This window comes from Podarcis filfolensis, assembly GCF_964270895.1.
Source record: "Podarcis filfolensis genome assembly, chromosome: 8".
NCBI lineage: Eukaryota > Metazoa > Chordata > Lepidosauria > Squamata > Lacertidae > Podarcis > Podarcis filfolensis.
In genome coordinates this window covers 8,811,913-8,828,954 of record NC_139611.1, presented here as the reverse complement: position 1 = coordinate 8,828,954, position 17,042 = coordinate 8,811,913, and the positions used below count along the sequence as shown (strand labels likewise).

The following is a 17,042-nucleotide window of genomic DNA, read 5'->3' as shown; positions in this document are numbered from 1 at the left end:
CAAGCCATGCGTGCGACTGCTCCCTTAATGTAAGGTAACTCCATGCAGGTGGAAAACTAGTGCAATTATAGTGAAGCTTTATAGTGAAGGTATTATAGTGAAGTGCAATTATAGTGAAGGAAACTAGTTCAATTATAGTGAGGAGTGCCAGACACACTCTTTCCAATATACTTGGTCCTGGTTTGTGTTTTTTTAAGAGTCATTTGTTAAAGGACACCAACACTACCCCAGCCTTGCCCACAGTGGAACAGTTCGTTCTGCCACATGTCATCATTTATCTCCTTTAATTTATAGCCTACCTTTCTCTCCCAGAAGCTCAAGGTTGCAATGCAGAGTTCTCCCCCTCTCCATTTTCTCCCCACAACAACCCCGCAAGGTAGGGCTGGGCTGAGAGGCACCCAGTGAGCTTCATGGCTGAAGGGGGCAGGGATTTGAACCCTGGTCTCTCCCAGGTCCTACTCTGACACTCTAACCACTACACCACACTGGCTCTCAATAAAGTAAAGTAAAATTATCTGAAGACCTGTGGCATGCGCACGAAAGCTTATACCCAGAACAAACTTAGTTGGTCTCTAAGGTGCTACTGGACAATTACTTTTTTTATTTTATTTATTATGACTGAGTCAGACCAACACCTGAATCTAAAATTATTTTGTTATTTATTTGCCCTTCCTGATAAAGCAGCTCAGAGCAGCAAACACTTCAGTAAACAGAGCAGTGGCCATGTTTCTTAATATTTTAAGTCACTGCAGATCGTAAAACACCCTAGGTTGACAGAAGAACAGGTAGACAAATATCTTGGGGCCCAGCAACAGTTTAGTTGTACTGTACAGAACATTAGACTATCCGGAAAAACCAAAAAGGAAACTTGGCTAGTACCCAATGTCCATGCAACACGTTGTTCCAATATTTCCTCTTGGGATTTAAGACTAAGGCGGCTGGCCAACTGCTTCTAAGTGTTGCCAGCAATGATTATCTTTACCAAGAGATGCAGAAATGACTTTAATTTTCCAGGCCGGAACTAGACGCCACAGGATTTGATAAAAGTAATATAAATATTGCTAATTAGGAAGGCTTCATTAGAGATCCAAACAATGGGAGCGGGGGGAATGCAAGGCAAATTTTAAATGCTTTCACATGTTTAGATGTTTTTAGACATGCCCGAGAGAGAGAGAGAGCACAGCTGATGTGAATTTGGGAAGATAATTCTTGCAAAGCTTCCTCTGATATCTGCTTGCACTGTGTGGGTGCGGGGCAGGGATGGAAGGCACTTTGATGGAGCCTCAGGAGGCTTACTCGTCACCCCACCCTCCAAACCTCACCTACAACAGTCTTATCCTTAACATGCAATACTGCAAATATTTATTTTTTTAAAAGACAAATGGAAGATCTTACAGACCAGCTTTGGCAGGCAACTTCTGGTAGAGCTCCTTCACCTCCTCGTGCTTGATCTTGCCCCTGGCCACGCTCTGCTTGCGCATCTCGGCCATCTCCGTGCACCACTCCTCAAACTTGCTGTTGTCCCTCTCTACGAGCTCTTGCAAAAAAGCTGGCCAATTGGGGGGAGGGGGACAAGAAACAGAATTAGGACTGAGAACACAGCCCGGCCCTCATCCCCCACAAAAGAAAGAGGAAGCCCTTTGCTACACCCCTGAGAGTCATTCCCAAAGGCATCCCTTAACCCCAGGGGAAACATCTTGTTTCATCAAATTCATATGTTGCTCGATTGCAAAAGAAACCGAAAAAGCAGTTTAACAAAACAGATTTTTAAAAATCAAACTATAAATAAGGATTAACAACAGTAATTGCAGACTTTTGAACAAACGTTCATAGAACTATAGAATAAAAACAGATTAAAACCTGCACCAACTCTCTAAACATCTGGGTAGGCTTTCTCTTAACAGAGATGTTTTTTGCAGGTGCCAAAAACAGTACAGTGAAGGCAGCTCTCCGATATCAATAGGCAGGGAGTTCCAGAGTGCAGGTGCTCCCACACTAAAATATTGAGTTCTTATAAACGCAGAACAGATATTACGTTGCACCTGCAGTAGTGCCTGTTTTGCCGACCGAGGGAGTCAAGTGGGTGTATATGGGGTTGGAGACCCCCTCTTTGAGAGGAGACCCCCAAAATAAAAATATCAGAAGAGTCTGGCCGCAGCTGGAGCAAGCCAAAATGGACCCACCTCTTCCACCATCCTGGTGGCACGGTGGCCAACACAAAATTATTATTAATTATTATTATTTATTCATTTTATACACCGCCCTATACCTGGAGGCCTATGCCCTATGCCCTTATGGGACCCATGTGCAACAGTACGCTCTCCACTTATGAGTCACAGCAAATGGCATTCAGAGGCAATTTGCCCCCAATAATAACGCCCCCCCCCCCGAGCCAATGTTTTCTTGAGAGTAATTTACAGGTTTCCACCAAAGGAGGATTAAGCTCATGTAAGGTTTCTGATGAAACCACCAAGCTGACCTGCCACCTCCTCAACCAATATAAAACATCTCTTGGGGGGAACAATGTGTAGAGGACATTTGCCATTACTTACAACAACATCCACTATATACAGACCCAAGAAATTGATTCATAACAGCCCTTTTCACACAAAGGAAACAAATCTAACCAGGGTGGTCAGTGTGAAATAGCTGCAGAGTGATACTGATGACTCTGTTACTTATAAGGTGGCTCTCTATGCCCTAACAGCTAGGAAGAAAGAACTGGATGGGCAAGTGATCAACTGAAATGGGGACTCAGATAAATTTATACAGTGGACGCTCGGGTTGCGAACATGATCCGTTCGGGAGGCACATTTGCAACCCGCAGTGTTCGCAACCTGCAGCACTGCGTCTGCGCACACGCGGGTTGCGATTCGGCGCTTCTGCGCATGCACCGAAACCCAGAAGTAACCCGTTCCGGTACTTCTGGGTTCGGCGCACTGCGCAACCCGAAAACGCACAACCTGAAGCGTCTGTAACCCGAGGTATGACTGTATAAAACACACCCGGCATTCCCCCTTTGACTCAGCAAGCTACCTATTTGGGGAAAGAAAACATCACCACCTGTGCCCAACATTTGCTGAGTGGACAGAAGGTGGCTTGCTTAGCTTAACATGTGCCCCACAACAGGTTTGCCTGCACACACGTACGCCAGGCAAATGCCACTGCCCGGGTGCACAGAGGGGGAAAGAATGGACAACACACAAGCACACAAAACTCCAACTCCAGCCTTACCTGGAATTTCAACACTCAGCGATTTCTCCCGGGTCTGCAGCCTGTACACCAACATGTAGGCGTTCCGAGAGCGGTAAACCCCCTTCCCGCATTTGAGCTTCCGAGTCTGAGATTTAGAAGGCTCTAGTGGGGAGAGAGAAGCCAAGCACAAGAGAAGCCCTGAGACATTTGCTCTCTCTCTCTCCTGTCACGGAAGCAGAACCTGGAACGCTCTTCCCCCTAGCTCTTCCCTCTCAACTCGCTGATCTGTGATGGGGCCTTTTCAGTGGTGGCTCCTGGGTTGCTGAGCATTCTGTCCTAGCAAGGCATTGCCCTGCATCTCACCCCATCCAGAGTGCTTCATCTGACAGGTTCAAGGCAGCTAACCTTTGGCCAGACCCTCCCACCCCATTTCTGCAGCTTTGCCAGAGTGCCAAATTTATTTGGGTGGATCCCCATGTACCCCCCCCCATTAACATGTTTACTTTTTAATGGATGCCCCATTCACATCACCTGCCAAGCACATGAGGAAGGAAGACAGCACAGAGCAAGGAGCCAAAACTGAAGGTGGTTACTTCCAAAGGGCCTCCTGAGAGCCAGCAATTTGGAGCTATCAGGTACACACCCCTTAGCACACACAAGCCTCACCAAACGTGGGTTGCGTAAACACGTTAATGGAGCCGTTTCTTCTGGGGATAATTATGCCAAGGCACCAGGCATACCCAGCTTTTGGCCCTTTGGATGTTGCTGAAACTACAACTCCCATCAGCCCGAGTCAGCACAGCTAGGAATGATGGGAGTTGTAATTCAGCAACATCCAAAGGGCCAAAGGAACCCCACAGTGTGTCAATCCAGGAGTGCTCACAGGACAGAGACAGGCAGTCTTCTCTATTCTGTGGCCCTCTAGATGGTGCTGAGCGACGATTCTCTCAATTCCCTGGCCTTGGGGAATCATTAAATTCGTCATCTAATACAAAATGCCTCTAGGCACCTTACACACACACCATCGGGACTAATTCAATAACATCCAAAGAAGATATAAGACAGAAACATAATCAGGATCTGGCAACTTCTGTTTCAGTGTATCTGAAGAAGTGTGCATGCACACGAAAGCTCATACCAAGAACTAACTTAGTTGGTCTTTAAGGTGCTACTGGAAGGAAAAATTTTGTTTTGTTTTGACTATGGCAGACCAACACGGCTACCTATCTGTAACCTCAGAGAGCAGTTATGCTGAAACCACATTAATAATGGCAAAAGGCAGGCTTTACTAGGGAGAGAATTCCAAAGACCAAAAGAGGGGCCCGTAACCAAAAAGGCCCTGTCGCTTGCTGACACCCTGCAAACCATTCTCGGGGAAGTGCCTAAGGCAATGAACGCAGGACCCAGGCAAATGCAAGCCAGGACACAGACATCAAAGCCCTGCGCTTTATGGACTGAATCTGGAATTTGGTGAACTGAAAGCATAGAGGCAGTCAGGGCAACTGCACCAGATTTGGACACTTGGAGGGACAGAAGGTGTCTCCCCCACCATGGCTGCTCCAAATGGTCTTACCTAGGTCTTCTTCTGCCCCCAGCTGCAGCTTCTTGCCCTCCATCTTCTCTATCTCTTCATCGTTGAACCGGTACCACTCTCCCGTCTGAGGGTCCTTCACGTGGGCAATGTAGTGGCCGGAGTACGCACTCACGCCACGGTGGATGAGGACTGCACTCAGCTCATAGACAAAGATGCTGGCTGGAAGGAGGGTCACAGAATCAGAGAACTGTAGCGTTGGAAGGGACCCGAGGGTCATCTAGTCCAATCCCTGCAATGCATAGGGATGGCAGAGAGAATAGCCCCTGCAGCGTTTATGGCGTCACCCGCTTCGTCATTGTAATCTTCAGGGAGGCAGAGATCGGCCAGCCCCTTGGGCCATAGTTGGTGTACATTGGGATTGGCAGGTTAATAATAATAATAATAATAATAATTTATTATTTATACCCCGCCCATCTGGCTGAGTTTCCCCAGCCACTCTGGGCGGCTCCCAATCAAGTGTTAAAAACAATACAGGGTTAAATATTAAAAACTTCCCTGAACAGGGCTGCCTTCAGATGTCTTTTGAAGATAGACATCTTATTTCCTTCACATCTGAAGGGAGGGTGTTCCACAGGGTGGGCGCCACTACCGAGAAGGCCCTCTGCCTGGTTCCCTGTAACCTCAGTTCTTGCAATGAGGGAACCGCCAGAAGGCCCTCGGCGCTGGACCTCGTGTCTGGGCTGAACGATGGGGGTGGAGACGCTCCTTCTGGTATGCAGGACCGAGGCCATTTAGAGCTTTAAAGGTCAGCACCAACACTTTGAATTGTGCTCGGATAGAAAGCAGGGAGCTCAGCAGCAGGGTGGTGCCAGAGTGACCTACTTTTGCTTCTGCCCTCCTCCTTTTTGAGTTCTAGATGAGTTTGTTTTTTTTTTTTATAATATATTTATTAAAGTTTTCAAATAAAGCATATATTAGATAAGCACTTATCATTGTCCATTTAACATCTCTCAATTGTTACATGGGACTCCCCCACACCTCCCGCATACACTTACATCATTATTAAATTAGTTTCAAACAAATTATCATTTAATTCATCTTAATTAATAATCTTAATTTGGTTTGACATATAATTCAACCTTAAATCTAATTTAATGGTAGACAATTGTCTGCACTGGCATCCAATTCAGCACTCAGCCAAATTACAATATTTTTGTAAATAAATCTTAAATTTCCTCCAGTCTTCTTCCATCCTTTCTTCTCCCTGGTCTCGAATTCTGCCGGTCATCTCGGCTAGTTGCATATAGTCCATCAGTTGCATCTGCCATTCTTCCACAGTGGGTAGCTCCTGAATTTTCCAATTCTTGGCAATTAATATTCTTGCTGCTGTTGTTGCGTACAAAAAGAATGTTCTGTCCTCTTTTAACACACTCTGGCCGACAATACCCAGGAGAAAGGCCTCTGATTTCTTAGTGAAGGTGTATTTAAACACCTTTTTTAATTCATTATATATCTTCTCCCAAAAGGCCTTCACTCTAGGGCAGGTCCACCAGAGGTGAAAAAATGTTCCTTCATTTTCCTTACATTTCCAACATTTGCTATCAGACGAATGGTATATTTTAGCCAGTTTAACAGGGGTCATGTACCATCTATACATCATTTTCATCACATTTTCCTTCAACGCATTACATGCAGTGAAGTTCAGCCCAGAGGTCCACAACCTTTCCCAATCTTCAAACATAATATTATACCCAATATCCTGCGCCCATTTTATCATTGTTGATTTTACCATTTCGTCATGTGTGTTCCATTTCAGCAGCAAGTTATACATTCTTGAAAGTACCTTAGTCTTAGGTTCTAACAGTTCAGTTTCTAACTTTGACTTTTCCACTTGGAATCCTAACTTTTTGTCATTTTTATACACTTCTTTAATCTGAGCATAGTGTAACCAGTCTCGCACTTTGTCTCTCATCTTTTCTAAACTCTGCAATTTCCAGTTGTCACCATCCTTTTCTATTATCTCCCAATATTTTGGCCAGTTGGCCTCCATATTGGCTCTTTTCCGAGCCTTAGCCTCCAGGGGTGACAGCCACCTCGGAGTTTTATTCTCCAGTAAGTCTTTATATTTTGTCCAGACATTAAAGACTGATTTTCTGACAATATGGTTCTTGAAGGCCTTATTTATCTTAGCTTTATCATACCATAAATATGCATGCCATCCAAACGCATTATTAAAACCTTCCAAATCCAAGACATCCGTATCTTCAAGAAGTAACCAATCTTTTAACCAGCAGAAAGCTGCAGCTTCATAATACAACTTTAAATCTGGCAGGGCAAAGCCCCCTCTTTCTTTCGCATCTGTTAATATTTTAAATTTGATTCTGGGCTTTTTGCCCTGCCAGACAAATTTAGAAATATCTTTCTGCCACTTCCGGAAGCACTCTGTCTTGTCTACAATCTGCAGTGTCTGAAACAAAAATAACATTTTTGGCAATACATTCATCTTGATGGCAGCTATTCGGCCTAACAAAGAAAGTTTTAGTCTTGACCAACTATCCAAGTCTCTCTTAATCTCTGACCAACATTTTTCATAATTATCTTTAAATAAACTCAGATTTTTTGCTGTTATGTTTACCCCTAGGTATTTAACTTTTTTAACCACATTTAGTTCTGTCTCTTTCTGAAGCTGTTCCAACTCAATATCTGTCACGTTTTTCCCCAAAACTTTAGTTTTTTGCTTATTTAACTTAAATCCTGCCACTCGACCAAAGTTTTGAATCAGTTGTAGTACTCTTTTCAAACTAGACTCCGGCTCCTGTAATGTCAGAACTAGGTCATCTGCAAAAGCTTTAAGTTTATATTGTTTCGCTCCGACCTGAATCCCTTCCACCAACCGGTCCCCCCTAATCATATTCAGGAGCACTTCCAGAACCGAAATAAACAGTAATGGGGAAATCGGGCAGCCTTGTCGTGTACCTTTTTCAATTTTAAACTCTTCTGTAACCACATTGTTAACTATCAGTTTAGCCTTTTGTTCTGAATATATTGCCTCAATCCCGTTCTCAAACCCCCGTCCCACTCCCATTTCTTTTAAATTCCCCTTCATAAATTTCCAAGAAATGTTGTCAAAGGCTTTCTCCGCGTCTATAAAAATTAAAACTGCTTTAGTGTTTATGTTTGTTTGTAAAAGTTCCAATATGTCTATGATGTTCCTTGTGTTAGTAAACATATGTCTGCCCGGGAGAAAGCCTGCCTGGTCTTTATGGATTATCTCACTTAAAACTTTCTTAAATCTTCGTGCCAAAACATCTGCAAATATTTTGTAATCCACATTTAAAAGGGAGATGGGACGGTAATTCTTGAGTTGTGTCTTTTCAGTTTCTGACTTTGGAATCAATGTGATAAATGCTTCTTTCCACGATTCAGGCGCCTTCTTCCCCTCCATTATTTCATTACTGACCTCCAACAAAGGTTGTATCAAATAATCCTTCAATGTCTTGTAGTAGTTAGAGGTCAGTCCATCTGGCCCTGGTGATTTGCCCTGTTTCAGACTCAGGATGGCCTGTTCAATCTCTTGTCGTGTTATTTTGCCATTTAGAATTGTTCTATTTTCTTCTGACAGCTTTGCTAATCCATTTCTCTCCAAAAATTGTGTAATCTCTATTTCATCTTGTGGCCCTTGAGTATATAACTTTTTAAAATACCTCTGGAAGCACTTTCTAATCTCTCCCGGGTTCTGAATGTTCCTTCCTTCAACCTCTAAGTTTGTTACTGTATTTAATCTTTGTCTCCTTTTCAACTGCCAAGCTAGCAGTTTCCCACATTTATTTGCCGATTCAAAAGTTTTTTGTTTCATTGTTTTAATCTTCCATTCTATTTCCTGATTTATCAGCTTGGAATATTGCGCCTGATAAAGTTTAATTTCTCTCAGAATCGGTTGGGACTTCGGGTTAGATCTTAACTTCTTCTCCAACTCTTTGATACTTTCCAGAATTTTATCTTTCTTTTCATTTTGCAGTCTTTTCTTTAAGGAATTCTGTTGAATCAAGAACCCTCTCATCACAGCTTTACTTGCATCCCAGATAGTTCTTTTTTCCACCGTAGTGTTCAAATTAATCTCAAAATAGTCCTTTAAGGTTTTTTGGGCCTTCTTTACAATTCTTTGATCTCTAAACAGGCCATCATTCATCTTCCATCTAAAGGAGCCGATTGGGATCAATGTCATATCCATTCTCAAGGCGTTATGGTCGGAGCATGTTTTGGGGCAGATTTCCACCTTCCTCACCTTAGGTGCCAGACTTCTAGTTATCCATATTTGGTCGATTCGTGTCCAAGTCAGTTGAGCTTCAGAAAAGAATGTTCCTTCTCTTCCCAGGGGGTTTCTAACTCTCCAGATGTCAACCCAGTCCATATTGTCAGTCATTTCAAAAAAGGTCTTAGGTAGTCTTCCCTCTTTAGTAATGTTCTGGTTCTGTGACTTATCCATATTTGTTGATACGACCCCGTTCATATCCCCCATCATGATGACGTTGTTGTAATCCAGATAATCCAGCATGATCTCGTGCAACTTCTTATAAAAATCCGATTTTCCTTCATTTGGAGCATAAATTCCTAATATCAAAATTTTTTCTCCTTGATACTGTATTTCTATTGCGAGGATTCTTCCACTTTCATCTTTAAAGAGAAATTTTGGTGAAAGGCTCTCTTTTGCATAGATCACTACACCTCTCTTTTTAACTGTATCCGATGATATAAATTCTTGACCAAGCCTTTTATTTATTAACACCTTTCTATGGAGCCTAATCACATGTGTTTCTTGTAAGCATATAATGTCCAATTGTTCCTTTTTTAGAATATGAAAAATTTTAGACCTTTTTTCGGGACTGTTACAGCCATTTATGTTCCAACTCAAAAGCTGCAGAGACATCCTGGATAGATCTGGTTATTCTTTCTGGGGTGGTACCTTGTTCTCCGGTCCTTGAGGATCCGAGGGGGCGGGCTCCCCTGGAAGTTCTGGCACTGGCAATCCAAGTCCTTTGTGGAGGTCTTCTCCGTGTGCTCCCAAAAACTTGTCTCTATCTTCCACTGTTTTGATTTTGATCTTTCTCCCTCTGTAGGTAAAGGATAATCCTTGTGGAAACTCCCACCTGAAGATAATTGCGTTGCTTCTCAACAGTCTTGCCAATTCCGTGTAGTTAGATCTAAGGTCCAGCAACTGCTTAGGAATGTCCTTGTAGATTTCAATTCTCTTGCCCAAAATGTCTAGTGACTTTTCGTAGTGCAGGCCCAAAATCTTGTCCCTTTCCTCCTTTGATCTCAGTGTTATCAAACAATCTCTGGGCTTCTCTGTCCTTCTGACTCTGCCAAGCCTGAAAGCAGATACAATTTTAAAGTCTTTTTCCTCTAACTTCCAAAACTTGGCAAATTCCTTAGTTAGAAATTCAATAAAATTATCTTCTTCCACCTCTGGTATTGACCGTATCCTCAAGTTGGTCTCCCTGTTTCGCAGTTCTGTCATCAAAAAGTAAATCTGATGTTCTCCAACTTGTTTGCTGAGTGGTCTTACTTCTTTCTCAAGTTCTTCCAATCTTTGACTAGTATCTTCAGCCAGTTTACGATTTTCACCTACAGCCTCCTTTAATTCTCCAATAGACTGGGCATTCTGTGCAACTTGTCCAGTCAGCTTATTCAAGCTTTCTGTGTTCTGTTCAATTTTAGCTGTATGCAAATCAGCCTTCTTGTCCAGAGCCTCCAGTTTCTCCAAAATTTTCTCCAAGACAGAGCTACTTGTCCCTGAAGCCATATCTCCCAGGTGCAGCTCCTCTGTCTCACCCTCCCCTGCCTGTATTAGGGAGGCCGCCTCTATGTCTGGAGGCAAAGTGGAAGGCAAGGCCGGCACAGAAGATCTACGCTGTGAGGCTGCAGATAAAGTTAGAGTTGTTTGTTTAGTCCTTCCTCTTCTCCTTGCGCCACTCATTCCAAAGTTATCTGTAATCCAAGGTCAATCCAAATTGTTCCCATGAGAAAGCAGAGTCCCAGATGCAATAGTCAAACAGAGGCCGGGAAAGGGAAAGTAAAACAAAGTCACTGCTGTAAGTCCAAAATCCTCTAGAGGGAGCTTAATACGTCTTCAGGGAAAAGATCAAATCCAAGTTAAACTTATAAATTTAAATCCATGTCTATCGCCTCCACAATGTATTATTTTTAGCAGAGTAAAACTTAAAGCAAAACAGTGTTTCTTACAGTGCCTTGACTGCAACAGTTTCAAAGTATCCAGTTCCAACTCAGAATGTTTCAAAATCTGAATTCAATGTATCCAAAGTTGCAAACTGGTGCTCATCCAGGCAGCTCCAGCACCAGAGATTCTTATTTATTTTATAATCCACTGGTGCCACAGAAGAAGGATATCAGTGCACCCCGAATATAACCAGCAAAAGTCAATAGCTCAAAGTCTTTCACTCAGAAAACTGCTTTAACAGGGTGCCAGCATTTAGTTAACGCATAACTTTTTGTCTCCACTCCTCCTGCTCTTTGCTTAAAGTTCAGTATAGCGGGAGATGGGCTTCCTGCTTATCCTCACTCCGTTTTCAGCCAGATTTCAACTTTTTTAAAAAAGTTTTAAAAGTTTCATAAAGTTCTCAAAAAGTTTCAGAAAGTTGACAAAAGTTTCAGAAAGTTTTCAATGTCCAAATTTACTCACGGGTTGTAGTTTCCAAAGTTCAGAAAAGTTGCAGGAAGAAAGGACAGCGCTGACCGGCAACAGCAATGCGGCTTCACTTCGCTGTTTGCGCAACGACCCACAGCGCCGCTACCCCCTCCGCGATCCGGAGCCCCTTACGGGGTCCCTTCAACGTTTTGGGGGCTGCTTCTGGCGCCCGCCGGGTCCCGAGACCACAGGCTTCTGCCACCTGTGGTTTTCCTGAATGGGTCTCCGCTTCGCCGTAGCGGACGACCCGTTTACAGCGGAGCTCCCTTCTCCTTACTCGGAGAAGGCAGCCATTACCGGTCGCGCCGCCTCCGGAAGTCGAGTTCTAGATGAGTTTGAGGATGCTGACAGCAAGTGCCACAAACCTGGACTGGTGGTAAATAAGGCAGGCAAGGCAGGGTCTGGTGAAGGGCAGTGAGACCGCTGGGGCAGTGCCCTGTTTGGCCTAATAGACCAGCACCAACTGCCATCCCTTCATGCCCAAACACAAGCTGCTACTTGGCTACGTAAGATCATAACCTCACCTTTGTCTTCCATGTAGGGCTCCATGTCCAGCAATTCTGAGAACTCGATGTAGGCGTTCAGCTTCTTCTTGTGGCCTGTTTGCCTAAGGAAGTAAGGAAAGAAATAGCAAACGGTAAGGCCGAGTTTGGCAACTCACAACGCACCTGCGGCACCCCACTTAACACCTTTTCCCAGGATGATGAGGAAATGTTAGTGAGCAGTCTTCGGGTTAAGTCCATCAACCAGCTACAAATCCACCGAACAGTTATCTTGTCCCGTTCAGTTTGATCTGCGGCACGGTTACAGGCGCCGCATAATATCCATTCTGCCTTGGTAAGAAATTGATTTTTTCGTGTGGCAGCATCTATGCTGACAGCAGGCGGGAGCCTTTTCTGTCCTTTTTTTAGCAACTGCTGAAACCATTTTTGTTTAGGCAAGCCTACGCAGATGTTTACAAAGCTGATGCAAGTTTTAATCCCTTGCTATTTCCCTTGTTATTTTTCTTACTGATATTTTTCTTATTGATAATTTCGTTTCTTTTATCTCCTTTTGTAAACTGCTCCGAAGTGCTTGTTGCGTTTTGTGAAATAAAATGGGGGTGTAAGGATAAGCCTGCCTCCTTCCAGTACGGAGGGATCTGACCACAGCAGCTCTGAAGGCTCCCACCCTGGGGTGCTGGAACAAGAAGAGATGCTTGCCTGTCAAACACGAAGCGCATGAGCTGCAGGTTGAGGGTGCATGGGAGGCTGAGGAGACGGATCCTGCGGGTGGCATTCTGCTTGCTCTGGCAGGTCTCACAGAAGTAGCGGTTGTCCCCTTCCAACTTTTCTTCCTAGCCAAGCAAGAGACAAATGGAACAAAAGTCACCTGGGTGCCCCTGAGGCAGGCTATAAGTTCACCTAGGTGGAAACAGACCCTTTGGCATCAAATCCACTCTTCGGCTCCTGAATCCATGCATGGAAAGAGTGTCAAGGGTGCCTATGGGTCTTCCTTCAGTGGTATTCTGAGAACAGCCTCTACAGCAGGAGACCGGAATTTGGGGGCTGTCACTTGATACGCAGAAGCTGAAACCAAACTGTCTACATCTGGAGACAGTAAACAAAGCAGGACCCTTCTTATCTCCTTTTTCAGAAAATTTCCTAATCCATTTATTCTCTTTGCATACGACTTTGAGGCTTTTTTAAAATAATCAAGCAATGAATAAATTTCACAAAATAAACTTTTTATATATTAAAAAAGCCTCAAACAAAAAAGTAAACATCCATTTATTAATAATCACATTTGAACCTATTAAAATAGTATTTATAATGTTGCTAACTTGACAGAGACCACACTTAAGATTATCCTTCTGAGGCAGCCTGTTAGAATTAATTTTTATAAAAGCTCCATAGGCACAAAAATCCCCAAAGGACCAACAAACTAAACGGCATATGCAGAAATTAGGGCCAACTAGGCTCAATCCCCTCTATTCAGATCCCACCCTTGAGATAAAGCAAAGAGCAGCCGAAAGGAAATTGGCCTCAAGCCATAATAGGCTGGAGGATGAAAGTGACAAGGAGAAAACTCCCAAGGAAGAGTTGATACCTTCAGAAACTCTGTGATGCAGTCTGACAGTTGCTTGTGGCCCTGGATGTTCAACTCAAGCTCATAAAATTTTGATATAAGTTTGGACTCTCTGCCACACTGGTTGCAGCTGGGGAAGAGAGGGGGGAAAAAAAACACCACTGAAGACTACCTCAAGAAGAAATACTTCTTCAGAAATCACGGATATCATTATTAGTCACTTTTTTCTCACGGTAGCTCAAAGAAACTTACAGTATTTTAAGCAAACACCAAACATATAGATGGATAGATAGATAGATAGATACACACACACACACACACACACACACACATTAAAACCAACTGTTTATTTTTATAAAAAAGTATTCTGTTTTCCATAAAAACATCCTATCCACGCAAAAAGGACATATATATCGTTAAAACCCAAAGGCCTGATGAAAAAGGAATGTTTTTCCATGGAGCCTAAAACGGTGGTGCCAGGCAAGCTTCCCTGGGGAAAGCATTCCACAAATGGGGAGCCACCACTGAAAAGGGCCTGATCTCATGTTGCCACCCTCTGGACCTCCCATGGAGGGGGCACATGGCGAAGGGCCTAGGAAGATGATAATAGGGTCTTGGTTGGTTAGGGAGATGGTCCTTGAGGTACTGGGGTCCTAAGCCTAATTAACAACAACAACAACAACAACAATTTATTTATACCCCGCCCATCTGGCTGGGTTTCCCCAGCCACTCTGGGCGGCTTCCAACAAAACACTAAAATACAATCACCTATTAAACATTAAAAGCTTCCCTAAACAGGGCTGCCTTTAGATGTATTCTAAAAGTTTGGTAGTTATTTTTCTCTTTGACATTGGGTGGGAGGGCGTTCCACAGGGCGGGTGCCACTACCGAGAAGGCCCTCTGCCTGGTTCCCTGTAACTTGGCTTCTTGCAGTGAGGGAACTGCCAGAAGGCCCTCAGTGCTGGACCTCAGTGTCCGGGCAGAACGATGGAGGTGGAGAAGCTCCTTCAGGTATACTGGACTGAGGCCGTTTAGGATTTATAGATCAAAATCAGCACTTTGAATTGGGAATACACAAAGCTAAAGCACCAAAAGACTAAGAAGAGGAGAAACTTACACTGTGACGTAGGCATACTCTCCGCAAAATTGCTTCTGGACAATGTCTCGCACATCTGGGTTTCTCTGTGAGGTTAGGGTATCCTCCAACAGGGACATGAACAGCTTGGAAAACTCCTGAGCATCCTAGGAGAACAGTACAGTTGCAAAGGCAGCATTGATAACACAGGTCAATCAACAAACTAACAAAATAAACGAAGAGGGTGCTTAGCTCTTTTGTTATACGTTATAGCTCTTTTAAAGAGGAGGCAAAGCAACCACCACTACCCCTCACTGCATCGATTCGGGGATGGCACTGCGCCTCAGCCATGTACAAGGAAATTAAGAATGGAATAGGGCTATCCTCTTTGGTGGCTAAATATCCCTGGTTAACCTCAGCTCAGGGAACCGCGGCTTAGCATTACAGAGGGCAAGCAGATTGATGAGCAGCTGCTTCCGCAGAAAGAGCAAGGCAAAACACGCGCTCACACGCACGCACCCGAACGTTACCTGTTGCTGACCTGTGTCCAAACCCAGCGCTTTAACAAACCCTGATGGATCGATATAGCGCCTCTTGCTATTCTGCAGCAAAGCAAACAAGTACTGGAGGTGCTCACAAATCGTCTGAGGCTCATAATCTATCAAAAGGCAAGAGGATTCCTTCAGAGATTTACCCACCATGACGCATATACTCATATTGACAATGGTCACCCCCCTCTGCACACACTCTGTTATAAAAGACCTCCCCCTGCCCCACTTTGCTACACATTGGGAGGGATATGCACAGCATATCATCTGCTGGCAACTGAAAAACTAACAAGATGTGCCATTCTGAATAACAATTTAAAAAACCAAACCCTTTCAGAAAGGGAAGGTTTCCTCTTCATTTAGATTTCCTTTCTGTCGAGGTTTGTTTGCGACTCTGCTGCTGCTTAGATACTCTGCTGCCCATGAGAATGCACTGTGGTCTCTAGAGACTGATTCACTGCCTCAGGATATACAGCATGACCTTCAGCAAAACCCTCCTCTCTCAAACTCTATCCCTTATCTGTAAAATGGGAACAAGTGCCCAAGCAGAGCTGCTATATTGAGAGGACCACAAAAGCCAATAGCTATGTAAGTAGATAAAACATCAGGACACAGTAGCAGCCTCCAAGCAGACGGAGCCTTGTCAGAGCAAATCAAAAGCCACCTGCCCATGTGATAGTGAGCAGTGGGAAAAGTCTGACCAACTTACCCTTGTTTGATGCGGTGCCCTCTGCTGTCACGTACTCAGGGCGGGCAATTGGACACAAGTAGAGCGCCTGGCGGAGCTCCAAATTCAAGAACCACATCTGCAGAAAAGTGTTGACGTAGCAGGTGGCACCCAGGTTTGTGAGGCCCACAAAGGCATTCTGTGAGGGGAAGGGGAAACACACAACAGAGGTATCACCAAGCAGGTCACAAGGGCAGCCTTTTGCCAACCTGCTGCCCTTCAGATGTTTTGGACGCCAACTCCCATCAGTCCCAGCATCACACAGCCAATACTGGCTGGAGTTAATGGGAGTTGTGGTCCAAAACATCTGGACGGCACCCAGCAGGCAAACCACCAAGAGGTTACCTCCACAACATTACCAAGAGCCTCCAGAAGATGATGGCCGGGAGGTCCTTTCAAGACAATATATCCTGCCTTTAGTGCACTTGACCTGTGTAATAGTTTTTTGTTTTGGGGGTTGAATTTGTAGGACTTCACAGCAGGGTTGGGGAACATCTGTGGTCCCCCAACAGCCGCAGTAAGCATAGCCAGTTGTCAGAGATGACTGGAGTTGGGAGTCCAACTACAGTATGGTAGGCAAACTAAGGCCCGGGGGCCGGATGCGGCCCAATCGCCTTCTAAATCCAGCCCGTGGAGGGTCCGGCAATCAGTGTGTTTTTACATGAGTAGAATGTGTCCTTTTATTTAAAATGCATCTCTGGGTTATTTGTGGGGCATAGGAATTCATTCATTTTATATTTTTTTTCCAAATATAGTCCGGCCCTCCACAAGGTTTGAGGGACCGTGGAGCAGCCCCCTGCTGAAAAAGTTTGCTGACCCCTGAATTACAGGCTCCCCAACCTTGGTTTACAGGGAGGTTCATTGTTCCTCTTTATTTAACAATTACATTTTTAACATGTTTCTCCCCTGACTTTCCATAAAATGCCCGATATGTCTAACATTTAAACAAACATAGCAGAATAAAAGAAAAGTCAATAAAATCCAAACAATGTAGCTATTAAAAAAATACTACTGAGGAAGAAATACCAAAATATATTTTTACAAGCTTCCCGGTACATGGGAGGGCTCATCCAAGGGTATTTTTCTCTGCAAGAGATGAAACAGTCAGATAAAGCTCTGCTTGCAGGACTCAGTTCCTCTTATTGACAGCTACTTCACGGAACTGGCAAAGGAACTTTACAGCTACCGCT

At 44.1% G+C, this 17,042-nt stretch overlaps 1 protein-coding gene across 6 annotated transcripts in view; it reads right to left on the bottom strand.

The window, feature by feature from the left end:
* Positions 1 to 17,042, bottom strand: part of USP48 (ubiquitin specific peptidase 48) — a 45,715-nt gene that overhangs the window by 26,314 nt on the left and 2,359 nt on the right. For 4 of the 6 annotated variants that reach the window (XR_014551796.1, XR_014551797.1, XM_083629312.1 and 1 more), the window contains exons 3-11: positions 15,835 to 15,991; positions 15,108 to 15,235; positions 14,620 to 14,744; positions 13,524 to 13,632; positions 12,638 to 12,771; positions 11,960 to 12,042; positions 4,769 to 4,948; positions 3,235 to 3,357; positions 1,400 to 1,549 (exon numbers count right to left, since the gene is read on the bottom strand). Coding sequence is in view for 4 of the 6 variants with exons in the window: in XM_083629312.1 (XP_083485438.1) it covers positions 1,400 to 1,549; positions 3,235 to 3,357; positions 4,769 to 4,948; positions 11,960 to 12,042; positions 12,638 to 12,771; positions 13,524 to 13,632; positions 14,620 to 14,744; positions 15,108 to 15,235; positions 15,835 to 15,991 (1,189 nt within the window). In the remaining 2 variants the exon portion in view is untranslated. The remainder of the gene's footprint in view (positions 1 to 1,399; positions 1,550 to 3,234; positions 3,358 to 4,768; positions 4,949 to 11,959; positions 12,043 to 12,637; positions 12,772 to 13,523; positions 13,633 to 14,619; positions 14,745 to 15,107; positions 15,236 to 15,834; positions 15,992 to 17,042) is intronic. The other 2 variants (XM_083629314.1, XM_083629315.1) reach the window with 1 other exon arrangement.